This window comes from Helianthus annuus, chromosome 7 (assembly GCF_002127325.2).
Source record: "Helianthus annuus cultivar XRQ/B chromosome 7, HanXRQr2.0-SUNRISE, whole genome shotgun sequence".
Classification (NCBI taxonomy): Eukaryota; Viridiplantae; Streptophyta; class Magnoliopsida; order Asterales; family Asteraceae; genus Helianthus; species Helianthus annuus.
In genome coordinates, this window is record NC_035439.2 from 98,273,759 (window position 1) to 98,299,517 (window position 25,759).

The window sequence follows — 25,759 nt, forward strand, 5'->3', positions numbered from 1 at the left end:
GTGACAATTGAAAACATTTAGGGAGATTATATATCTCAGTTTCCATTGGATTAGTAGTAGAGCTAAGTCTTTGAGTCTAGATTGAGCTAAGTATAGGTCGTTTGATGTTTGAATTTTGTTACTGTTGTTGTAGGTATTGTGTGTCACACCCCAACCGATGACAGAAACATCGGGGCATGGCACTGAGCGAAACAGATTGTCCAGGAGAAATTCCATAACAACTAAATTACCGGATAGTCAATATTATGTCCCATACCATAACCCATCAAATAATTCAGTCATTACAGACATCGATATCACTAAGACAAATAACATGTTCCGACAACTCAGATTAAAATAGAAATAATTAAATTATCTTTGTTTCTAGACTCCAACCTAACTTGATTCCAGCAAATACAAGCAAGCATCCTAAGCACCTGTCACATACGTTAAAATAGAGGTCAATACACATATTGTAAAGGTGTGCATACAAGTTTAATAGTAATAATAGCGTTCGAAATTGTTTACACATAACCAGCATGTAACATGTAACCAAGTGAAGGCAAGTAGGTTATCGACAGAGAAGTATGCACATACGTGACTGTTAGTTATAGAATGCGCAACACATATCCCCACCGGGACACGTGAAGTAAAGCCCTTAACAACCCTTGTCCACGACAGGTGCTAAGTCCAAACTATAGTACTATCGTTGCTAATGTGCCAGGCAACAATCACTGTGTTAACATAACATACAAGCATTCATCAAATAACACGTAGCATGCAATAACGGTCAGCGTATAAATAGTCTTTGCATTGTGTGTCGATTGTGATTTAGAATAAGTAACGTATGTAACACCCAAAAGTGCTTAAAGTAAAAAAGATTCGAGTATACTCACTGATAGCGTTTAAGTAAATAAACACTGTCTTGGATTGAAGGGAGCGCTGAGAGATTAACCTGAACAGTTAACGATAGCATAAGCGATGAACGACGCTTAAAACGGTGAAGAGTGTCTAAGTGTCGAATGGTAATCCGATCGGATGGCTATCCGATCGGTTGGCCATTCGATCGGATGTCAATTCGTTCGGATGGTCATCCGATCGAATGGCCATTCGATTGGATTGACATTCGTCTGGGATGGATGTGTTTGTGTATGATGGCTTTGAAGTTTTCGTTGTAGCATTTTGAAAACAGAGAATTATCTCTACCTTTCAGGTCGTCAATCGAACGATCGTTCGATCGGGTAGCGATTCGATTGGCAGGACACTTAGTGAGAACAAGTTCACAGCAGGATGGTCACTCAATCGGATAGCAGTCTGTTAGAAACTGATGTTCTTTGAAAGTCGTGAAAATGGTTAAGTGTCGAAGTTCCAAATGTTAAAGGATCGGATGGCTATCCGATCGGCCGGCAAGCCGTTTGACGTTCAAATACTTTGAAAAGTTTGAAAATGTTTAAGTGTGGAACCAAGTGCAATCCGATCGGATAGCAGTTCGGTCGGATGGTAATCCGATCGGATGGCTATCCGATCGGGTGGCAATCCGATCGGGCGGCAATCCGTCCCAACGAACCTGATCGTCTTGAGCTTGATTATTTTTGAAAGTTTTGCAGTTTGCTCGAGACGGTATGACAACGTACTAAACAACGGAACTTCGTTAAGTCCCAAGTCGTTCGATCGAACAGGGATCCCCCTAATCCGACCAGTTGACTGTTCCTTGACGGTTGTTCATGTTTATCCCGAAATCGGTTGTCTCGTTGATAGGATCCAAATCTCAAACCGACACATCACTAGAGAGGAGTGGAAGGCCTGAATGAGCTCCGATTCTATCGGTTTTTTGAGTTCATTGAGTGTAAAAGAGCTGAAAGAAAGTTAGAAACCCATCTTTTAATCCTTTAACCATGAAATGTTTAGATCTATGCGAAAATCATGTTTAATCCTGTGGAAATCCTTCAGATCTGAGTTATTCTTAGTGGAATGAGGTCTAGACTTGAAGTTCATAAGAACTCCATGATCACATCACCCTAGAACACCTCAAATCCGCTGATTTCACGGTTAAAAGTTAAGATTCAGAGGTGAAAATGATGAAGAAGTGTGTGTAGATCATAGAAGTACAAGATTTGAGTTGAAAACTTACAAAAATCACGAGAAATCGAGAGAAAGAAGGGCTTGCGTGCTGCTGGTCGAATGAGAGAGCTGTCACATCACTTGTGATATGATAGGAGGGTATTTATAGGTTTCCAAAAAGGGAAAGGAGGAGCAAGTGTCGAATAGGATGGCACCGATCGGATGACACTCCGATCGGATGGCAATCCGATCGGATGGCCATTCGATCGAGTGGTCACTCGATCGAGTGGCTCCGGTGAGTTGGTTTTCGGCGTTTCGCGTATTAAGCGTTGCGATACGATTAAGCGAGTTTCGATTAAGTGATGCGATAGATTGATAATAAACACACAAATACTATATCTAACATACAATCATCCTAATTAACTTGCGTTTAGCGTTTGCGATTAAATTGCGTTGCGATAGAGTTGCGATTGCGTTTCGATTAATCATCACAAACATAAAGTAAACATGCACAAGTAACACACACACGTAAAACAATATTCAGAATCTACTAATCAAGGTGCGAGCGCGATTGCGATTAGCGATAAAGCGATAAAGCATGCGATAAACATCGATTATTAATAGATACTCCACATAATACAAGTAAAGCGATTAAATAAAAGATTCTATTACAAGTCGAAGAAGTCAAATCAGTAATTAAGCAAAGAGTGACAGATCGCAATTAGCAATCTTTTCTTCCTTTGACTTTAATCTTGACTTTGACTTTGACTTTCGTAACACGAGGTGTTACATTGTGTGGCCAAGCTAGCTGGTTGTTTTCTAATTAAAGTCGTGTTCTAATAAAAATTGAAAGAGGAAAATGTCAAAATGGACCCCGAGTTTAGGTCACTTTTACCACTTCAATCCAAAAAGAAAACCTTTTGTATATGGGTACCTGAGGTTTCATTTTTGTTGTCATTTTCATTCCATTGACAAACTGGGTTAAAGTTTTCTGTTAACTTCTCTCTTTTTTGCCATTTTTCTTATTTAATTAAAATATATTATGGTATGAAATAATGATTATACCCTTTATTTAAATGAGGAAAAAAATGAGAGAAGTTAACTAAAAATTCTAAAACAGTTTACTAATTGGATGGAAATGACATCATAAATGAAACCTTATCGATCCAGATATAAAAAGTTTCATTTTTAGACTAAAGTGACAAAAGTGATCTAAACCTAGAGACCATTTTAGCATTTTACTGACCAAATCTAAATGAGTTAAAACAAACGGTTTTCAAATGGTGGTATATTCAAAACCTACAAACAATCAGAGGCGAAGGTTTGTTGGTGCCCGGGGGTGCACCCACCCACCTCAATATTTCAGTTAGAAGTGTATAGGTTTCGATTTTTCATCCGGAAATTTTAAAAATTATATAGGATCACCTCCCCGTAGGTAATAAACTTTACTTTAATTTATATATTGTATAAATATTTAGAAAAAATTATATAGGATCGCCTCCTCCCAATTATTTTTCCTAAATATTATACAATATATAAATTAAAGTAAAGTTTGTTACCACTTTGTATATAAGTGATGCGTAGTTTTGTAAATATATTTTAACTCTTATTTGTTTAACCCTAGGTTACCCATCACACAATAAACTTAATCACAAATTTTTATGTCTAAGAACAGGTCCTTTGAATGAATGAATCTTTTTAGTTTTATTTGGAACTATTATTATTTGACTTGACCCGAATCGATAGCCGACCCGACCCGACCCGAAATATAACGATAGGAAAAAAAAATGGGTCCCATCATTTTACGCCCCCTTAAAATTTTTGGTCAAGCTCCGCCACTACAAACAATGGGGGGTTAAATTCCTAAACCAAAAAACTTCAAAGGTCATTTTAGTCTTTTCACACCAAACACTAATTCACAATACTCTTCTCCTATATCAATCCTAAACATCATCTTTCTCGCTGTGTTCTTCAAGCCCCAAACCCTAGATCTCCCTGAACCACCCAAAATGAAGTACAACCCACGAGTCACCAGCTCCCGCCGGAAGTGCCGCAACGCCACTTCACCGCCCCATCAAGCGTCCGCCGTGTGCTAATGAGCGAACCCTTATCAACCGAGCTCCGAACCAAATACAACGTCCGATCAGTCCCGGTCCGCAAAGACGACGAGGTGCAGGTGGTTCGTGGGACCTACAAGGGCCGCGAAGGGGCGTGGTGCGGATGTTGCTGCTGGTGCATCTCTTCAAGAAACCATAGTATTATAACAACCAAATGATATCAAACAAAATTCACCCGGATCATTTCTTTCATATACTTTGGATCGTTTCTTTCATACATTCCAGCAGACAGCAGACCCTGTTGTAGCGAGTTTTCACTATGTTTCATTATTTCTTTAACTTGGCCCAGTAGTTTTTCTTTTATTGTGTTTTTCTCTAAGAGATGTCTAACAAAACGTATGTCTTAGAGAAGAAAACAATAAAAGAAAAGCTAATGGGCGAAGTTGATGAAATAATGAAACATAGTGAAAACTCGCTACAACAGAGTCTACTAGAATGTATGAAAGAAACGATCCAAAAAAATGATCCGGGTGAATTTTGTTTGATATCATTTTTGGTTGGTAACAAATAAGGGGAAGTTTAGTGTTGAGGATGTTGCTGCTGGTGCTTCTCTTCAAGAGATTGATTAGGTTATTATTAATATCTTATGTTGTTGAGGGTTGTTTTTTGGATTCTTGATTTTGATGGTACTGAGTTTGTTGGGTTAATGAGGATAATTTTGCTTTTTTATGGATTTGTGTTGGTTAATTGTAGTTGACTTAATATGCTTTGAATAGTTTATTTGTGTTGGTCTCAGATCTGGGTTATCTAACATTGTGAGAACAATGAAGTCGCAGTCATTGATCCAAATTATATGTATTTACGATGACAAATAGGTACACTTTAAGTAAAACCTATATCAAGTTTATGCTGGTTGGTTGTAGTTGATTTGATATGTTTTGCATTGTATTATTTGTATAGTTGCCATTATAGGTTTTTGAGATGATATTCTGTGAAGATTGTATTAATATTTTAATACTCTTGTATAGGCTTGCAATGGAGATTATAGGGGTTGTTATTTGTTGTTATGTGATTCTGGTTTTGAACTTGGAAAAAAAAAATATTGGAATATGTATCGACTAGTATGAAGGCGGCCAGTTTTTGCAGCTTATGAATCTAGATTTGGGAGCGGAAATTGTTGCGAATATAAGGCTTGGTTGTTGTATTTAGTCTTTTGTAGTTGATGATGTTCGCTCATTGCATTGATAGCTTTTGTGTATGTGTTTCAACTATGTGGCCTCAGCAGTGGGCGTTTGTGTTAGTTTGTGAATGGATTTGCTAGAACAACATGAGCTAGTTTCCAATAGATTTGAAGTTTGTGGTATATTTTTCCTTGTTTGGTGCTTGAAATAGTCATTAGGAATCTCCAGATGTAGAAATTTTTGCACAAGGCTTTGTAAAAGTTCAGTTTTTTCTTCATTGCATCCATTTCTTGTAGTCTCAAACCTGAACGAGAGTTGTGACCTGTGAGTGATGTGAGATCTAGAAAACGCAATCCTTGAGTTCCCTGCTTAATATTGAAATCGACTTACTAGCTCACAAATCCAGTTTTGGCTCTTTATTTTGTTTCCCGCTTGTCTGCAACTTCAAGCGGACTTCCGACTTCAGATCTGGCATTTTGAGAACAATGATGTCGCGGTCAAGGAGTTGGTTATACACATTACATTGAAAACATGGTAGCATTTTTTTTCATATAACTACTCCAAAAGGTATCAGTTTTTATTAAAAAAAAGTTTACATTTCGATAACATATTGTATTTTGAGTTGATATTAGTTTATGACATTGTTTTCATAATTCGACCTCACCGGCCAGTTTGGTTGTGAATTTAAATTGGGCGTAGACAGTGTGATTGGATTGGGTTTCAGAATATCTTTGATGATCCGTTTACTACTTTGTTTTTCTTGGAAGATCAACAAAACCTATATTAGCAAAACCAGCGATCAGCTAGGAGCTGACAATAATGCCAAAACCCTGATTCCCAACGAATTTTTTCACAAACAAAACATAACAGAACATTACAAAAACTCATAAAAGACCTGATAAATCATAGTCCTTCCAAGCTTCCCACGATAAAGAACCGGCACCCGCTCGATTTTTGACCCAAAGAGCGCCTAAGGTTTTAGTTTCCTATGCTCAACCACCTTTGAGACCGAGGGGATTTTATTTTGCAAAACCGCTTCGTTAAAGACTCCACAGAGCCGTTAGCACCACCGCATGCAACACCTTTTTTTCTTCTTTGAACCTCCCAATCTCTTGTGCAGTACCAGCACGTCCTTGATATGAAAAGCGACAACTGGAATGTGACACCATTGAGATAACACTCCCCATACGTTTGAGAAAAATGGCAAGAAGTGAACAAATGCTCAACGGACTCGTCTTCATTACATAAAAGACATGGGCTGTTTTGGATGTTCACATTCCTATTCCTAAGAGCAGACACGGTAGCAATGTGTTCCAGAAGATCATACCGAAATCTGAAATGTGTATCTGAATCCCGCAACTATGTAATTATATTATAGCCAACAACTGTTTCGGTTGGATGGTGAAATAATAATAAGAAAGCTTTGTTGGTCTTTTAAAAAAAGAATTGTTGAGGTTGGAAGAACATCACCGGTTGTGAGTTGTTCAATCTAACGATGTGAAACTCTTTTCCATCCTCTCACCGATCCCTTCTTAGAACCATTCAAAATCGTCGTCTATGCCACAATAATTTTTAAAAATAACATGTCAACATCTGAAATCTCGCTCAATACAAGGTAGGTTGCCGAGGCACGAGTACTCTTCTCCCAGGCCAATTACTCCCCGAGTACTCCCGAATACTCCCGAGTACCTCCCGAGTACTCCCGAATCCGACTAGGGAGCGCCTAGCGACTTTTGCAACCATGGTCTTCCATTAGAACCTAAAAGACTTTTCACATGCTGGTTTACATGATACGCCAATGCGATAAATGTATGTATATCGAAAATAGATAGCCTCTCGTCAAATAAAGACCAAAAAAAGAGTGTCTGACGCTTCCAAAGGTACCTTTTATGTGTTAGAAACACAACTTTTAGCATTATTATTATGTCATACAGTATAACATTATAAGAAATGTGAGACAAAAACAAGACACGTATAGACTTGTAACATTTTAAGCCTTTTGTCATTTTTTTATAACTCAATACTAAATACACAAATTCTGTAATTTTAAATCTCAAAATATCTAAAACGCTCGCACCACATCATATATGAATCTATATCTGCTTCAATCAGCAAGAAGAAGCCACAATACAAATTATGAAAATATTCAAACGATTTCAAGAATCTAATACACATAATTCTTAGGGGACTAGGGGTGGAATCACTAGTGATGGATTCCATCACTCCCACTATCCAATCAACTAATGCCATGTCATCAATCCAATTTCCATCACTAGTGATAGAAATTGACTAGGGGTGGAATCACTAGTGATGGAATTCCATCACTCCCTCCCAATTTTTTTAATTTTCATTTTAAATTTAGAAAATAAAAATAAAACACTAAATTAAAAATTTCATTAATTTTAAAACATACTAGTTCAATTTAACATACTAGGAACATACAATTTAAAAAAAAAAAAAAAAAAAACCTACTCCTCGTCCGAATCCGGAAACTCTAAACCTAGAGAACCTACTAGTTCGATTAAATCGTATCTCAACCGAAAGTGAGTTTCTTCGTTACGCAATTGTAAATTGATATCTTGTGGGACTTGAACTTGTGTAGGAGGATCCGGTACCCAATCCGGGGATATTGCACGTCCGTCGTGTTTGATCAACATATTGTGCAATATGATACACGCATACACTATGCTATGTATTGCTTTCTTGGTCATCGAACGAACCGGTCGGTGTAATATACCCCATCTACCCTTTAAAACACCAAACGCCCTCTCAACATCTTTTCTTGCCGATTCTTGCAATTTTTTGAACGCCTTTTCTTTTGCCTCGACGGGAAATGAGGGAGCTTTCACAAAAACAGACCAAGACGGGTAGATACCATCCACAAGATAAAAGCCTCGTACGTAATGTCGACCGTTAACATAGAAAGGAGAGGAAGGTGCGGTACCATCCGTTACGGTTTGGAACAACGGCGACGTGTGCAACACATTGATGTCGTTGTTTGAACCTGGAACACCGAAGTACGAATGCCAAATCCATAAATCATTCGACGCCACCGCTTCTAGTATGATGGTTGGTCTTTTGATGTCTCCCCTCACATACGCCCCTCGCAACTCTCTTGGACAATTTTTCCACTCGATATGTGTACAATCGATGCTGCCGAGCATCCCGGGAAAATGCCATCGAGCCTCGTGTGCGGCATAAATACGAGAGATGTCGTGGCTCGTCGGCTTTCGTAAAAACTCGCTAGAATACAACTTAATAACCGCATTGCAAAAAAATTGCAAACACTCACGTGAAGTTCTTTCAGACATAGCTAGGTATTCATCATATTGATCGGGTGGGTTACCCGTCGCTAGTTGGCGAATGGCGGACGTGCATTTTTGAATCGGCGTGAAACTTGGTTTGCCCCTCGCATCGTAACCTTCTTGAAACCATCCCTCGCTTGCCTCGATGTCTCCAACAATCTTTAAAAATAATTCTTTGGGTAAACGAAAACGATCTCTAAACGTTTCGGAATTGTATAGCGGGTTTTCCACAAAATAATCGTTCATCAAAACTTCGTTGGCACGTATACGATCACGGCCGACCATCTTCTTCTTTGGGCGGGACGACTCGGCATCAAGCTCGTTATACACCGACACAAAATACTTTAGTGTGTCGTTGTCGGAAGACGACTCGGAATCGCTAGACATCGGAAACGTCGAATCGGTAGGGAATTCCATTTGAGAAAGATATAAAAAATTGGGTGAAATGGGTTTAAAAGATATAGATAAAATTGGGTGAAATTGGGTGAAATTGGGTGAAATGGATGAAATGTGGATATATATATATAGATAAAATGGATAAAATTTTTTTTTTTTTTTAAAAAGTAACCGTTGAACCAACCAACGGTAATATAACGTTCCATTTTTCGATTGTACAACGCGTTATACAATGCACGCGTTAAAAAAAACGCGTTTTGTTGATGGTGGCGGCGGTGTACAAAACGCCCATCACGCGTTTTGGGGCTTCATCACGGGACCGCCCCGGGTTCCCTTAGACAAAAGGAGTAGTTTACTGAAGAGAAATCATCAGAGCCTTCTCTGTTTGAAACCCTTATTTATCTTTTATATAATGTGTATATCCAGTTTAGCACTTCAACTTCCTTTAGCTTTTAAACCTGACTGGTACCATCTTTGGAGTTTTTTTAACAAATTTTCTGTCCGAATGCATACAAATAAATTGCTAAACAAATTTTGAAACAAAAAAGGGGGAATTTATTCATGTTCTTCCATACAAAGCTTATATAATGTGCAAAATGAAGTCCAAACAAAGCTTACATACCTCAATTTTTGTGTTGCATCCTGCCACTTTCTGCACCAGCATACGGATCAATCGTGACATTGATAACAGCAGGCTTCCTTGCAGAAAAAGATTCGGTAAGAGCAGATTTAAGCTCATCTGGCGTCCCAACAAGATAACCTTTTCCACCAAAAGCTTCAATTAGAAGATGATACGCTGCACCGGGGACAAACGAAGTGGGTGCCGGATCATCCTTATACGGACCCGTAATATCCTCAGGGTTTCTTCTGTCACCACCGTATACACCACCGTTGTTGAACACTATCACCACTACCGGTAACTGGTAACGAACCAATGTCTGCAAATGTACCAAGTACCAACATATATCAATGACCGATAGTCGGTCATGTAAAAAGAGAATAAAGAAAATATACCTCGACTTCCATAGCACTAAACCCAAACCCAGAGTCACCTTCAACCGCAACCACGAGCCGATCAGGTGAAGCCACCGCTGCAGCGATACAATAACCCAAACCGACTCCCATTGTCCCCCATGTTCCCGCATCCAACCGAGTCCGGGGCTCGGTTTGAACCAAAACCGACCGTCCAACGTCCATGGTGTTAGCCCCTTCCGAAACCAGTATCGGAGCCGGACTACCCAACCCGATAATCGCATCCCGGATAATCCTCATCGGTGTCAAGAAATTAAACGGCACAACTTCCTTAGCCAACTGACCCTCCATTCTCGACACGTTCTCCTTAACCTTATTCGTTATCGCTTCAATCCACGGATGCGTACGCCCCAAACAAAACGGGTCATCCTTAATCTCCTTATTCAACACCTTAAGCACCTTCTTCGCATCCCCAACCAACCCTAAATACGGCTTCCGAAACTCAATCTCACCCTCGTCAACATCAATTAAAATAAACTTAACATCCTTCGACCACTTAGGCGGCTCTCCAAAATGCAACAACCAATTCAACCGCGCACCAACCACAATAGCAACATCACACTTCCCGATCGCGAGTGAACGCGCAGCCGTTGCCGCGAGCTCATGCGTATCCGGCAACAAACCCTTCCCCATCGGCGTAGGCAAGAACGGTATCCCCGTCTTTTCAACTAAATCCTTAATCTCATTTTCAGCCCTGGCTATAGCTGCACCTTTGCCAAACACAATCAACGGCCTCTCCGCTTTTCTAATAGCCGATATCGCCTTCGCTATATCATCATTTGATACGCTCTTAACCGGTTCTATATATCTATTCTTTTCAGCATCATCTAATAACTTATTAGCTTCTAGTTCAGTTAGGGTTTGGTGAAGCACATCAGAAGGAATATCTAAATAACATCCACCGGGCCGACCCGACCCGGCGTGATCAAGCACACTAAAAACACAATTAGGTATTTCATTAATATTTTTAGCTTTAACAGAAAACTTAACAAACGGTTTTACCGCAGCGATCTGGTCAAGCTCCTGAAAATCACCTTTACCGACGTCGTTTTGATCACAGGAACCGGAAATCATGACGGTAGGCCAACAGTTGACGGCGGCGTTGGAGAGACCGGCGAGGCCGTGAACGCAGCCGGGACCGGAGACGGTGAGGAGGACACCGGGGCGGCCGGTGAGGTAGCCGTAGGCGGAGGCGGCGTAACCGGCGGATTGTTCGTTGTGGAAGGCGATGAATCGGATGCCAAGGGTTACGGCGCGTGTGGCTAACGAGGTGACGGGGATTCCGACGACGCCGAACATGTGCGTGACGCCGGCGCGTGCTAGGGCTTTGGCGACGAGGAGGTTGCAGTCGATTGTGGCGGTGTTTGGAGTCGATTCGGCCATTGGTGCGTTGGTGAAGTGAGAATTGAGTAGGTGTTTAGGTTGCAGAGGAGTGTGAACAGTGTGTAGGAAATTGGGTGGACGTGTGTTGTTGAAATGGTCAAAGAAGGGGGATCAGATCGGATCTGAAGGAATCGAAATTGAGATTGACTATTGAGATCGAAGCCGACACCAGAGAGGACGATGATGATTCACAGACTCACAGTCACAATTTACAAACGAGCTTTTCATTCCTGGATTAGATTGGGGCATTACTCAACACATGGTGAGGTGAGATCTACAAGCTAAGGGCATGTTTGGCTAAGCTTTTCAAAACAACTTATTGGCTTATTGACTTATCAAAAAGCCAATAAGCTGTTTTTGTGTTTGGCTAAGCCAAAAGTACTTTTAGAAATGGCTTTTTGCAAAGAAGAAAAAGGAGGTTTCAAGAAGTCACAATATTGTGGCTTCTTGGCCAGCTTTTAACTTTTCAAACTACAAATTACCAATATACCCCTTCTTTACCCTCCTTCTATCTAAAAGAATGCTCATTTTAGTCATTTTACATCAATAAGCTAATCCAAACACTTTTTTCAAAAACTCCTTTTCAAAAAGTCCTTTTCTCAAAAGTCCTTTTCCAAAAGTCCTTTTTAACTATAATAAGCTTAGCCAAACATGCCCTAATACTCAAAAACTAAGGGTGTGGTGGGGCGTCACTTAACTCAACTGGCGTGGCCAGTCATGTTGAATTTTTTTTTTTCGCATAGCAACGACTATTTTGAACCAGCCAACCACAGTCCGTCACATCACCCAGCCCCCCACCCCACGCCAGACAGAATATCCACACTAAGCAGGCAACGCCAAGCCCAACGCCGAGCCGGGGTGGTGTAGCTGACGTTAAACCCCCTTCAACGTCACATCGTTTAACTATATGTTTGTAAAAATCCGGACTAGTATTCGATTAGTTCTCTATTAATCGCTAGTCGGAGGTTCACTAAATAATTTTATTCTAATCAACCAATTAATCGCTAAACAGATAATGGCAGCCATAAACAGTCCTAATTAGCAAAAAAATCGGCTGTTCTAGCTAAATTCCGGCCTAACATTTGTAAATTTCAGTGACTAATCTTTTTCTACTTACTAAAAAAGAGCCGATGAGAGTTAAAAGAGTTAAATGCAATTTGTGTCCCTGATCGTTCCTGCCGGAGGCATATTGAGTCCCCAAAATATTTTTCTCTTCTTGAGTTCCGATGTCGTAAAAAGCATTGCCACCTAAGTCGCCCCACTAACCCAATTCAGTTATAAAGTTAAATGGCCAGTTTGCCCTCAAATTTAGCGTCCTTGTGGTATTATATATGTTGGCATTTGAGTCCCTGTACGAGTCAAGTTATTTAACCCGCTAATTTCAAATAATCCCAACTTTATTTGAGTCCCTAATGTGTTCAGTGATTAGTTAAACGAGACCCTATGTCCTGGAATTTTCATATTAAATTTATAAACCGTATTCGGAATCATAAACGCATGTAACAAACCAAAAATTGGCTAGGAATGTACTTAAACTAAATACCAAAGGATATATTATAAGGTTAAAGTCACCAAAACATATATTATAAGGTTACTAATTAAAGGAGGGTTTTAGTTTAGAATTTGTCAGCATTTTTTTTGTGACGTGAGTATTATGGCGACATGTACTGATGTACATAATAAGGTAAAATTGTAATTGTGCATCGTAAACACATTACCTCAACTATAAAATAACCAAAAAACTAAATTTAAAGGAGGGTTTTAGTATAGGTTGGAGTTATCGCCAGATGGAGAGTGTTGCTTTTTCGATTTCATGACCTGTAATTGAATCTTGAGAACTGTTTTTTCGATTTCATCATCTGCAATTGAATCTTGAGATGAATTGAGGGGTTGGTGATGGTTATAAATGGGGAAATAGAAAGGGTTGAGAGGGAAAAAGACCATTGTATCCTCATGACAAATGACAAGAATTAACTGAGATTTCTAACCAGGTTTGGGCTAAAGTACAAAACGTGCAAGATTTTGGAAAGTTAAGGACACCGCTTGTAAACTTTTGGCCAAAATGGTAGCGCCTCCAATTTAATGTAAAAAGACAAAACTTGTAATTTACTCAATATAAGTTTTTCACTTTAATTGTCAAATGATTTCTTATTGGGAAAATTACGAAATTGTCTTTTAACCAACATGGTTTTCAATTTTGGCACTCTCATGCGTCCTTGGAAGGACATCTGAGCACGGGAATAGTCCGCGACACACGGGAATGGTCTGTCGGTCTGTCCGAAGAGTCAGCCAAAATGGGAGTGGTCTGCCGACGCACGAAAGTGGTCCGCCGACGCACGGGAGTGGTCTGTCGGACACGTGTCAGATGCTTGATACATGGACGCATCAACATAACATGCGGACTCTTCCCAAGCTCAGTGGTCCTTCCAAGGACGCAGAAGAGTGACAAAATTGAAAACCATTTTGGTCAACCAACAATTTCGTAATTTTCCCTTTCTTATTTTTTATATTTGATCTTTTAAAATTGTCAGGTTTTCGAGGAGTTTGGATTGTTCACCCAGCCTATGTAGAAAAAGCAGGTGTCAAACCAATAAGTAATTTGATTCTTAATTTAAGCGGATCAAATGTAAAGCTTAGATAAAAATGAAACGGATCAATGAGTTGTAATTGGGTCAAAAGTCAGCTAACTTGGTTGTGAAGCAAAAAGATCCAACAACAGGGATTGCTAAACTATTGGAAAAGACAGACAACAATCACTCAATCAGGTTCGTTGGAGATTGACGATTTCGCCCTCTTGGTATTTTGAGATCAAAGGAGGGATATGCAGGTTCTTGATCATTGCCCAATAATATATTATTAGTTGAGCTGAGGCTCTCTTGCTTTTTTGAACAACAAATCAGAAAATTATTGAATGTTTGATCAGAAAATAATATGATACTACTAAGATTTAAAAAAAGAAGAGATCTTATGTTGGAAAATCTGCAGCAGCATGTAAAAGCGATCAAGATTTTATGCTTCAACTTCTGACAATCATACCGATATCTGCAAGTAAAATCAAATTGTGATTTTATGAATCTTAAGGTGATGGATTTCTTATATGTAACAGACATTGACTCTGTTTTTAATTTTATTTTAAAAATACATAAAACCTATTAAATATAAAAATTGTAAAGTCAGATGTTATTTTAAAAGAAAATTCACCAAAGTATCCATCAATCAAGTTATCAACAGCCATTTATTAAACTGTGTTATTTTTTTTATAATCATTACAGAATAATTTCACACTTTTACTATTTTATTCTTTTATAAGGGAAGGAGGGGCGGTGCGTTATAGCACCGTGATGAACAAAAATAACGCGTTGAACACCGCCCCGCCCATTAAGTTTCACGCGTTAAACTTATAACTCGTCATACCCTTCACGCGTTGAACTTCAACAATTAATACAAAGTGCTTTTGAAAAAGTTCAGATTCTTTTGTCCTTATTCATATTCTTTTGTCCTTTAGCAATTGAATGAATACAAAATTTGATGAAAAGTGCAATTTAGGTCCCTCAACTTTTGTAACCTATTTTTAAATAGCTTTTCTATCACTAGTGATACCACCCCTCTACATTTCTATCAGTAGTGATAGAATATTGGTTGTACACATGACATGACTTGATTGGATAGTGGGAGTGATAGAATCTATCACTAGTGAACCACCCCCCTTCCCTAAATATAAATACTTTTAGGTGTATATCATTTTTTTAGTCTGAAAACAATCCATATATGTGAGTTCGTGTCAATATTCTTAAATGCTTAGATTAATTCAAGTGTTTATCAATAATAAGATCAAGAAGTGACTCTTGTAAATAATCAATAGAGACTCATTAACACAATGAAGGTAACCAACACCAGATGAAAATTTCATCACACTAGCTAACTATTTCAACTTCTGGAATCAAGATAACTCGAAGAAAATACACTCTACCATGAGTTTCAAGTAGATACTGAAAAACGGCTACCGGAATCTAGAATTTGATTCACATATCATCGATTATTACCAAACGAAAATACACATTTTAGGAATACGTGAATACCACTTGAACGTTTCAAGTAGATACTGGAAAACGGCTACCGGAATCCGTTTCATTTGTAATAGGCAGTCGAAAAGACAATTATAGCCATACACGACTAAAAAACGTAGATACTCAAATATGTTTTGCGTATGATATATTATTGACATACTTAAGTACAAAAGAAGAATACTTGAATCTGATTCACGTTTAATTGTTATGCAGACAATTCTAGAGGCACACGTCTAAAAAAGTAGATACTTGAATATGACTTATGATCAGCAAACGAAAGGATTTTTGCGAATAACCGAATACAAAAGGCAGATACTTGAATCTGATACGTGTATGTTTTATTGTCTTCTATGGTATGTTTTTCTTGCACTGTTAAAAAACCTAAAGGTTAATACACGTATACATGTGAACGGAGATTTAACAGTAATTTGAAACAAACCAGCTGATTAAAACTCCATATGAATATTAAAAAAAAAAAAGCAATGTTATTTTGAGTCAACAGCTTATGGCAACGTACGGTGCGTAACAAGAAGTGAGTAACAATTAGGTTATAGGGTGTGGTCATGACCCTCATGACCATCATGACCCTCCATGTCATCGCCATGTCATCGATCTCTCATCCACCATCCAAAACCACTATCCTAAGGGTGTGGTCATGACCCAAACCACCATCCACCCTTTTTTTATGAAATATATTTTATTTGTTTTAAGTAAACAACAAATAAAATCAAATAAATTATAGTAATAAACTACGTAACATTCAAATTAATAAGAAAAATATGATTTGCAAGGCAAATAAACAAATGGATAATTCAAGAGTAATTTCTTAGATTAGAAAATATCTATTGCCCTATATACAAACAGATGATTGTTAGTATACTTTTCACTCCACTTGGTACAACTCTTAGTGCTGGAATCCTTTTTCATCCACATGTTGGTTCCATATTTGCCTAGTCTACTAGAGTATATTACGTGTGTTTTACACATACAAGAGAAGCACTTGCTCTTTATTTTTTACTAGTAAAAGATTAATAGTGCAAGAATCTATGGTGGGCATAGGCTAACAAACATGTTAACCAGCACATCACGATACAACAGAAGAGAAAAATAATACATCTTAAATCCCGAACTTGTTAACTCAAACTCAAGCCAATTTTCCCAGGTTATTGCCTCACCCTTTGACCTTCTTCTCATCCACAAAAAACCCATCACTTTAATCTCTTCTATAAGATTTGTCACCAACACACAATTCTGATTTAAACTACATAACATTCAAATTAATAAAAAAATAACATCCAAATTTAAATTACATATTATAAATTAAGAAAAAAACTACTCGTTGTTGTTAACCCGACCAAATTGCCAAACATGTTCAATCAAATCCGAACGAATATGGTTATGCGTAATCTCGTTGTATAATGCCCACATGTTAGATTCTTGTTGCCCTTCATCAACTGGTACAACATTCTCATGAATGTCGTTAGGATCATATTCACATATGGCGTTACCTTCGTCTTCGATAATCATGTTATGCAGCAAGATACAAGCATACATACAATATCTCAATGTTTTGAGTTCAAGTGCTCGTGCTGGGTTTGCAACTATGTGCCATTTTTGTTGTAGAACCGCAAATAGACGCTCAACATCTTTCCTAGCAGATTCTTGACATTTTGCAAATTTCTTTCTTTTTTCATCTTCTGGATACGGTATAGTTTTAACAATCGTTGTGTATGTTGGGTATATTCCATCAGCTAGATAATACCCATGCTTGTATTCTACTCCTGAAACCGAAAACCTAGAATCAGGCCCCGTACCATTAATGATATCATTGAAAACATCTGACTGACCAAGAACGTTAATGTCGTTATTCGAACCAGGAACACCAAAGAAAGCATGCCAAACCCAAAGATCATTTGATGCCACGGCTTCTAGAATTAATGTGGGATGACCATGATCACCACGAGTAAATTGACCTCGCCATGCATTAGGGCAATTACGCCAAGGCCAATGCATACAATCTATGCTACCAAGCATTCCAGGAAAACCATGTTTACTTTCGTGTGCCTGGTACAACTTTATGATATCATTCTTTGTTGGCCTTCGTAAGTACTTCGTGCTGTATAGCTTGACCACCCCTTTGCAAAATTGATACAAACTCTCTCGTGAAGTTCTATCAGACATTTTCAAATATTCATCCCACATGTCGCTACTTGTACCATAAGCCAATTGGCGAATTGCCGACGTACACTTTTGTAAAGTGGTAAACCCCCTTTTACCTGTAGCATCCCATCTTAATGTGAAAAATGGGTCATAATTAGCCAAATCGTTGGCTATACGTAAGAAAAGACGACGGCTCATTCGGAAACGACGCCTAAACATTTCATCCGTGTATACCGGGTTTTCGGCAAAGTAATCGGCCATCAACCTATCGTGGGCACCTACATATTTTACAAAAATATAAATTACACTAAGACATAAACAACACTTCAAAAAATATAATGCACGAAAAAAATACCTTCACGATCCCTGTTTAAACATTGTTGTCGTTTTCTCCGTTTGGACGAGGTTTCTTCCTCCTCTATAATTATTTGTGTCGTTTCCATCACCACGTTCAAAAAAAATTCGTTAGTCTCGTCGGAAGAAGTAGGTGACGCCATGGTGGTGGGATAACCTGTTTCGTCTTTTTCTTTGCTACTGTAGGTACAAATAATATAACCGATTTAGTCCAAATTACATGAGAGATATATAACAGAGTTGTCCAAAAATTGAAAAATGAAAAGTAATTTAATCCATAAAATATAAAACTGAATCAATTTCGTTACAACTAGAAAATATAAAATACGATTGCGGCATAAATTAAAGATGAAAACTAGAAAATATAAAAAATGATAACGACATAATTTAAAGACCCCATTTTTGAGCAATTTTCGCCTTCATTTTTTGCAACACTTCTTTATCTTTTTCCGGGAGCAAGTCGATGTTTGTCGCCAATAGCGTAAAGTCTTCACGGTCGGCCGCTTCTTGCATTTCTTTTTCTTTCAACTTAAGTCTCGCCGCTTGTATTTCGTTAAATTCGGTGAACTTGCTCATCAACTTATCCACCTTCGTTTCACCCGCAGTTTCATTTTTTGTCGACGCCTCTTTATTTTTGGCCGCCGCTTCCTTTTTTGCTTTGTCTCTACCATTTGGGCGCTTCAATTCCGGAATCTCCGTCACTTCATCGTCAAACTCGGGTTCGTCATTAATATTAATATGGTAACGCACATCCGAATCACCGGCACTATGCTCTATCGACTCGAATGTTTTACACCTCTTTGCTCTTGCCACCTCGTTAGGAACCGGCGCCCACTTGGGACAATTTTTAAAGATTTCCCAAGCCCCTACGTATGTGAACGCACTACGTTCTTCGTATGGTATTTTGACATAGCTATGGCAAAAACCGTTTCATCACTCGCCCCACTTGGCCGATTCGAATGAGCATTGTTGTAATAACCACAAAACGCCGATATCTTCTTATTCATCTCTCGATACTTTGAGCCCATTGAGTTCACTTCTCGGTACGGTTCTTTTTGCATCAAAGCATGAAATTTGTTGCAAACCTCCTTCCAAAAACTACCAGACCTTTGATTATTACCTACAAAAAAAGTATCAAGGTGTAAATAAATGTTCTTTTATCTTGAATAAAATATTATTTTAGTATAAATAGAAAAGTATAATATACCTACGAACGGACACGTAGACGTATTGGTCCACGCCCTTGCCAACGCCAACTCTTCGATCGATGTCCAAGTTTGACCTCTACCAGTGGTTAAATTTTCTTGTTCCGGCCTCTTTGAACGCTTTTTGTAGATGTTTTCTTAGAACTTTGAGGTTGGGTTTCGGGTACAACGGCAATGTCATCGAAATCGTCTAACGAAGAGGTATCGGGTGTCGGTTGCGATTGGACTTTCGTATGAATAGGCCGACTTTGGCTTTGTTGGAGCGTTTTTAGTTGTTGCTGATATTGTTGTTGAAACTGGATTTGTTGAAGTTGAAATAAACTAGTAGGTTGCGGGGTTTGAGGGAGTTGCGTGAACGCGTTAGGATTCGGGGTTTGAGAGAGTTGCGTGAACGCGTTAGGAGTCGGGGTTTGAGGGAGTTGGTTGAACGCATTAGGAACTTGATTGTAGCTTGTAAAAGAAAATTGTGGAGTCGCCCACATCGGATCAACAGGGGGCGTCCACGAGGTTTGTGACGGGTTGTTCGGGTTGTTTGCGTTGTTCGAGTTGCTTGGATCCATGTTAGTATTTACTAGCTAATCTAATAGTCGATAGAAACTATATAGTAAACCTAAAAATCAAAATGAAATAGGATAGCATAAACTGATATTAAATATAGTTTAATGAAACACACATATAGGATTATATGCAGTATTTTATAATTTATAACCGGCATCATTTAAGATAACTTGAATTAAGATATAAACTACAAAAATTAACATAACAACATCATAAACAAAGGAACCTTAATCAGTATGATCTACATAGTAAACAAAACAATCAATATAAACCATATAGTAAACCTATAAATCAATATGAACTAAATAGCAAATCTAATAATCAAATTGAAGCAGAAGCATAAACTGAAATTAACTATAGCTTAATGACACACATATAGGATGTAGGCAATATGTAATTTATAACCAGCATCATTTAACATAATTTGAATTAAAACATAAACTACAAAAACTAATATAACAAAATCATAAACAAACGAACCTTAATAACATGATCTACATAGTAAACCTAACAATCAATATGAACCAATAGTAGCAAACCTAAAATTAGAACCAGCATATCTATTTAATGGAGAAACTGGGTTTTGTAGTTATTTTGTGAACTCCATATAAATATTCTATTGTAAAAATAAGTTTCAGATGTACTAAAAAAAGATAGTTACAACTAAATGAATGATATTAACACTCGTAAGCATGAAATCCATCCACTGTTTTTATTTATAAATTATAGTTTCAAATATTTAAATAAGTCCAAATTTGTTAAATCATTAAGTATGAAACATCTTAAATATACAAGGGTTATGATATGAAGTTAATCAAACATAATCTGAATAAACTAACATAACAAAATCATAAATAAACTAACCTTAAAGAGGTTGTGTCAGAGGAAATTGAGAGGAAGATATCAGGCTAGTCGGCATGGGGTTCGGCCCCGGGTCGTCGTGGGTCGGCGACGGAGGGAACACCGTGCCCCCCCCCCCCCCCCGCGTCCCGTCCTCCCCGTCCGATCTTAGCCGTTTGCGACGATCCAAATGAGGTGGGGCCCAATCAAAAAGTTACCGTTTAATTAAAAAAAAATTCAATTTTTTTTTCAAAAACTAACGGTAATATTTATAATATTTATAAATTTCAATTCCATTTTCACTTTCATTCACTAAACTAACCACAACATCTCATCCCTCTCTCACATAATTTTTATAAATCTTCTTCCACTTTTATAAACCTTATACTTTAGCATGGATCCTTTCAACAACCCGAGCGACCCGAACAACCCGAACAATCCGTATTACCCGACGACTCCCATCAACCCGACCCAACCTAATGTTTTCTCGGGTCCGGGATATTATCCGACGCTAGAACCGAACCAATTCTCGCAATACTCATCAAATGCGTTTGCATCATTCCAACACTCGCCAAATCAAAGAAGGAGCGGGCCAAGGGGAAACAAAAGGAAAAGGTGGACCCGAACATGGTTGAGTTTATGGAACACTTAAAAGTGTACAATGACGTCACGGCCCAAAAGACGAAGGTGAAGGACCGGGTCGCGGAAGAAAAAGCCCGTGTAGAGGAAGAAAAGTTACGCGAGAAGGTGCGGTTGTCGAATGAGAAAATCCGAATTTCCGATGAAAAAATTCGGCTTAAGGAATGGGAAATAATGATGATGAATGTCGAGGACGAACCCGAGCCGAAACGTTCGATGTTGAAAAAACTTCAAAATGACATCATGAAGAAGCATAATATTATTTAAGTCTATGTTTTTTTTAAGTCTTTGGTTTTTTTTTAAGTTTATGTAATGTTTTTTAATATTAATGAAAATATTTTGTTACTTTATTTGTTAAATGTTAAAAAAAAGTTGAAGATTAAAAAAATAAAAAAAAAAACATAAAAGTGGTGGAGGATGATGACTAGGACCATCTTACCATGCCCTCTAGTTTTGGAGGATGGACCATCCTTGGGAGGATGATGACGTGGAGCCTACGTGGCGGATCATCCTCCAAGGATGATCCATCACCATACCGAGTAGCCTCACGAACACGTAAAAGAGTATAGGTACTGTTGCCGCTGTTCTTGTAGGGTTAGGTTTATTGGAGGGGATGATGGAGGAATAAAAAAAAAGGGAAAATTTGTTTGTTGCGTGTATAATGCAAAAAAGGGGGACGTGGTTGCCGTGGTTTAATCCATGGGAACCACCGTGATTTAATTAGGGGGTGGTATAGGGCATGAATAATTGGCCTATGTGACAAATCATGACCCAATCATGACCCCACACCCTATAGTGCTTGTAAAAGTCAACTGTTTTTGACATTATGATTTTCATTTTTTAATAATTCACATTTTAGACATTTCATATTAGTAATAGTCAACTTTTTATCTTTGGACAAATCATTGTTGCTAGTTGCTTCATCTTATAATAGTTATGTAACTATAAGATTCTGCCTTTTAAAAAAAATGATTTTTTTTTTTTCAGTTTGGGTGTCAAACATCTTTATTAAGTCACATATAAATGGATAAGTTTTCCTTTTCATAAGGATGACAAAATATATCTTATTTTCGTTAACATTAATATTTCGTCCATTTGTTTATTTTTATATTTTTTATATGTTGAATAACTTTTTTAAAGTGTATTGAACTTATTACTTAACGTGTATTGTAATTGTTTATGGGCTTATAGCATAAGAAAATAATTGAAACCGAAGTTTACTTTGTATTAGCTATTTACTTGAGCCATAATATAATGAACTTGACATATATAGCATCTTCCATAAAAAAAGTTTAATAATTATAGTTACTCATTTGAATCACGAAAACTCTAGTTGGATCAAAAAGCATGTTTACATGTAACTATTAGACCGTCACTTTTTTTAGTTACTCATTTGAATCACGAAAACTCTAGTTGGATCAAAAAGCATGTTTAAATGTAACTATTAGACCGTCACTTTTTTTTGAATGGCGTATGGTCACTACTACAAAACATATTTTTAGACGGGGTGATATGGGTTTTAAGACGGTGTTTTCAACACCGTCTTAAAGCACACCGGTTTAAAATCAAGTCTTATTAGACGGTGTTCCATTTTAACACCGGCTTAAACTTGATGAACACCGTCTTTTAATATCTCAAATATTAATTAAAACAAATATTTTTTAACACCGTCTTATAAACATTTGCTGAAAAAAAAAACATTTACAAAAAACAAAAAAGGTTTTCCAGAATTACATCAAGCTTACCAATGGAACATTTTCAAATCAAAATTCCATTTTACTGCTATATCCAATTTTCCCCAATACATATCAAACTATTGATGTATACATATATACACATAAACGTTAACTAGTTCGAATTTTTGTTTGAGTAAAACATAAAACAACCAATTAAATGAAACCTTGGATGGTAACATACTTGGGATCAGTCTGGACCAAGAGATGGAAAATCTAAAAGCTTACAAACTTGTGTCTGCCATAAGTTCAATGTCTTCGTGCATATTTTAAATAAGTCAGACTCCAGCAAAATATATTAAGTTGGGATCACTCTAGTAAACTATCAGTTATTCAAACTTATTGCATTATGCTATTCCCACATTATCCGAACAATACCATATAAGCCCTATTGCATTATTGTATACTCATGATCAAATCGGTTAAATACTCGAGTAAAATGCCATTTTCATCCCTGAGGTTTGGCCAATTTTGCGACTTTCGCCCAAAGGTTTGTTTTTTCGTATCTGGATTCAAAAGGTTTGAAATCTTGCCATTTTCATCCGGCTCGTTAACTCCATCCATTTTTCTCCGTTAAGTCAGGGGTACTTTCGCCTTATTGTTAACTTAAAGAGCAATTCGGTATTTTTCATTTTATGTACATGCAGTTAAAATAGCCCTAACCGAATCCGCTAGACTGAATTTCCCTTTAAGTTAACAAAAAAGACAGAAATACCTGTGACTTATGGAGAAAAATGGATTGAGTTAACGAGCCAGATGAAAATGGCAAGATTTCAAACCTTTTGAACCCAAATATGAAAAAACAAACCTTTGGACGAAAGTCGAAAACTGACCAAACCCCAGGGACGAAAATGGCATTTTACTCTAGATAAAATGATTTTGTGCGTTTTGGAATATTTAGTGTACAAATGCAACTTATAAGATGACTTTCACCAATGCTTCATAATTCTTATTAGGACACTTTTAATGTATAAAGGGAGTATAATGAAGGATAAAGCAATCACAATGTACCCTTTCAAGCTCTGTAGCACCTTCCTCAAATTGGCAATAGCAGGCTCCAAGTGATCCTAATAAGATTCATAGTTACAAAAGCAGCTAGATTAAAATAAATAAACAAAGTGATTATAATTTATGATAAGATTTAAAGTACCTTGTATGAAGATAAAAAACTAGTAACCACATTTACAGTGTATGCTTCATGGTTCTGCAATTGATCACTTAAACATGCAAGAATAAATTATAATCATAAAGTTTGTCACATGATAAATCTAAAACAGTAAAAAATGTCACTACTAGAAAATACACATTTCTTGACGCACATTGTGCGTCATAAAACGGTAATTATGACACGTAAAAGCGTGTCGTTGATTGAGGAGTCATAAAATTAACATGACCAGCACGTGCAGCCACTATGCTCTTGTCAAGCCGACCCATATTGCCTCACCTTAAGCACAGCAAAATCTTCCCTTCAACCTTCTTCGGGTCAAGCGCACCTTGAGCACAAAGCGTCCTAAACACATATATATAAACATACACAATCAATATTAATATACAAAACCATGAGCAACCATAGTTATTAAAGGCGTGAGGCGCACTCAGGGCGATTTGTTGGGCCCGGGGCTTTATTTCCGCCAAGGCGCGTCTGGGCGCTCGCATTGGTAACTATGACCTGAAGCATAGTTATTAAAGGCGCGAGACGCACTCAGGGCGCTTTGTTGGGCCCGGGGCTTTATTTGCGCCTAGGCACGCCTGGGCGCTCGCTTTAATAACTATGCGAGCAACTAAGAAAATTTTTAAAAAAAGGAAAAAAAAAAACTTACGCACTTATCATGGATGCGTTTTTAGCTTTAGCATTAGCAACATTAATTAGAGGATAAAATCTAGAATGTGATAAAGGGTTGGACATTCTTAATCCCTGTTATTATATGACACAACAAAGGAACTAATAATTAAAACTAGATGTTTATATCTCAAAAGGAAAACAAGCTAACTGGTAAACTATTAGAGTATGTATGTAAATGTTTTAACCTTAAGTTAAACAAAACCACGGTTTCATAACTCAATCACAAAAACAATAAATTCCCAACAAATCCACAAAAATCAATGACGAATCTAGATCAAAAAGGGAAAATTTACCGAGATAAAAGGGGCTGATTCTGAAGCCGGGATAAAGATCGAGAACGATGACACCCATGGCTGCCCTCGCACCTTCTACAGGGTCTATGCAACATAATAATAATATCTGGATAATAACAAACCTATTTCAAACAATATTATGCTTTCAAAGATTTCAAATCCCCAATAATCTTGAATACACATATATATAGGACAGATATAAAACTAGATATGCACACAATCCAACAAGATACATATAAAGAAGGTTAGGGGTTTTCATCACCTCTTCAAATGTGTTTAGGGACCGTGATGTTTGATTAGGGTTTAGGGTTCGTCGATTAGGGCTGGAACCATGTAAGGTTGAGCAGGCGGCAAGCAGATGGTGGAGAGGAGAGGTGGGATGCTTGGGAGATGAGAGGAAGTTTTTGGGCTTTAATTTTTTTTGTTAGAATGAGTATATAAGACGGTGTTCAAAAACACCATCTAAAAGGTTGCATATATAAGCATAAGACAGTGTTCAAAGGGAACACCGTCTAAAAGGTGAGGAATTGATTTTAAGACGGGGTTTAAGCATAAGATGGGGTTATATGGAATTTTGTTGAATGTTTTAATTGGATTGGCACAACGGCTATGAGGAATTGATTTTAAGACGGGGTTATTATTATAACACCGTCTAAAAAAATCTTGAACACCG

At 37.7% G+C, this 25,759-nt stretch overlaps 2 protein-coding genes across 12 annotated transcripts; both read right to left on the reverse strand.

Annotated features, from left to right (window-relative positions):
- Nucleotides 1-232: 232 nt before the first annotated feature.
- On the reverse strand, nucleotides 233-11,655 carry LOC110868206 (2-hydroxyacyl-CoA lyase). 7 transcript variants are annotated; one of them, XR_004863573.1, is made up of 5 exons: nucleotides 9,994-11,655; nucleotides 9,602-9,917; nucleotides 6,174-7,162; nucleotides 5,669-5,746; nucleotides 5,261-5,582 (listed from the first exon to the last, which is right to left on the reverse strand). XR_004863573.1 is itself a non-coding variant. In XM_035975740.1 (3 exons), the coding sequence occupies exons 1-2, from the start codon at nucleotides 11,392-11,394 to the stop codon at nucleotides 9,603-9,605; spliced, it is 1,716 nt and encodes a 571-aa protein (XP_035831633.1). In that variant the 5' UTR covers nucleotides 11,395-11,655; the 3' UTR covers nucleotides 233-416; nucleotide 9,602. The 7 variants fall into 7 exon arrangements, 5 of the variants coding, with proteins under 5 accessions (XP_035831633.1, XP_021973008.1, XP_021973009.1 ...); XR_004863572.1 differs by lacking the exon at nucleotides 6,174-7,162 and having other exon boundaries at nucleotides 5,319-5,582; XM_035975740.1 differs by lacking the exons at nucleotides 5,261-5,582; nucleotides 5,669-5,746; nucleotides 6,174-7,162 and adding an exon at nucleotides 233-416.
- A 5,107-nt stretch (nucleotides 11,656-16,762) lies between these two features.
- Nucleotides 16,763-25,543, reverse strand: LOC110868205. 5 transcript variants are annotated; one of them, XM_022117311.2, is made up of 8 exons: nucleotides 25,349-25,543; nucleotides 25,087-25,170; nucleotides 24,771-24,865; nucleotides 24,395-24,460; nucleotides 24,101-24,167; nucleotides 23,962-24,017; nucleotides 17,977-18,155; nucleotides 16,763-17,899 (listed from the first exon to the last, which is right to left on the reverse strand). In XM_022117311.2, the coding sequence occupies exons 3-8, from the start codon at nucleotides 24,854-24,856 to the stop codon at nucleotides 16,794-16,796; spliced, it is 1,560 nt and encodes a 519-aa protein (XP_021973003.1). In that variant the 5' UTR covers nucleotides 24,857-24,865; nucleotides 25,087-25,170; nucleotides 25,349-25,543; the 3' UTR covers nucleotides 16,763-16,793. The 5 variants fall into 5 exon arrangements, 4 of the variants coding, with proteins under 4 accessions (XP_021973003.1, XP_021973002.1, XP_021973001.1 ...); XM_022117310.2 differs by having other exon boundaries at nucleotides 25,087-25,192; XM_022117309.2 differs by lacking the exon at nucleotides 24,771-24,865 and having other exon boundaries at nucleotides 25,087-25,208; nucleotides 25,349-25,541.
- Nucleotides 25,544-25,759: the final 216 nt, after the last annotated feature.

Coding starts and splice junctions, on each gene's coding strand:
- LOC110868206 (XM_035975740.1), bottom strand. CDS start 11,394: ATGGCCGAATCGACTCCAAACACCGCCACAATCGACTGCAACCTCCTC. Junction 9,918..9,993: donor TTAGTGCTATGGAAGTCGAG/GTATATTTTCTT, acceptor GTACATTTGCAG/ACATTGGTTCGTTACCAGTT.
- LOC110868205 (XM_022117309.2), bottom strand. CDS start 25,181: ATGTTGCATAGACCCTGTAGAAGGTGCGAGGGCAGCCATGGGTGTCAT. Junction 24,018..24,100: donor GTTTTTTATCTTCATACAAG/GTACTTTAAATC, acceptor GAATCTTATTAG/GATCACTTGGAGCCTGCTAT. Junction 17,900..17,976: donor TTTAAACAGGGATCGTGAAG/GTATTTTTTTCG, acceptor TAAAATATGTAG/GTGCCCACGATAGGTTGATG.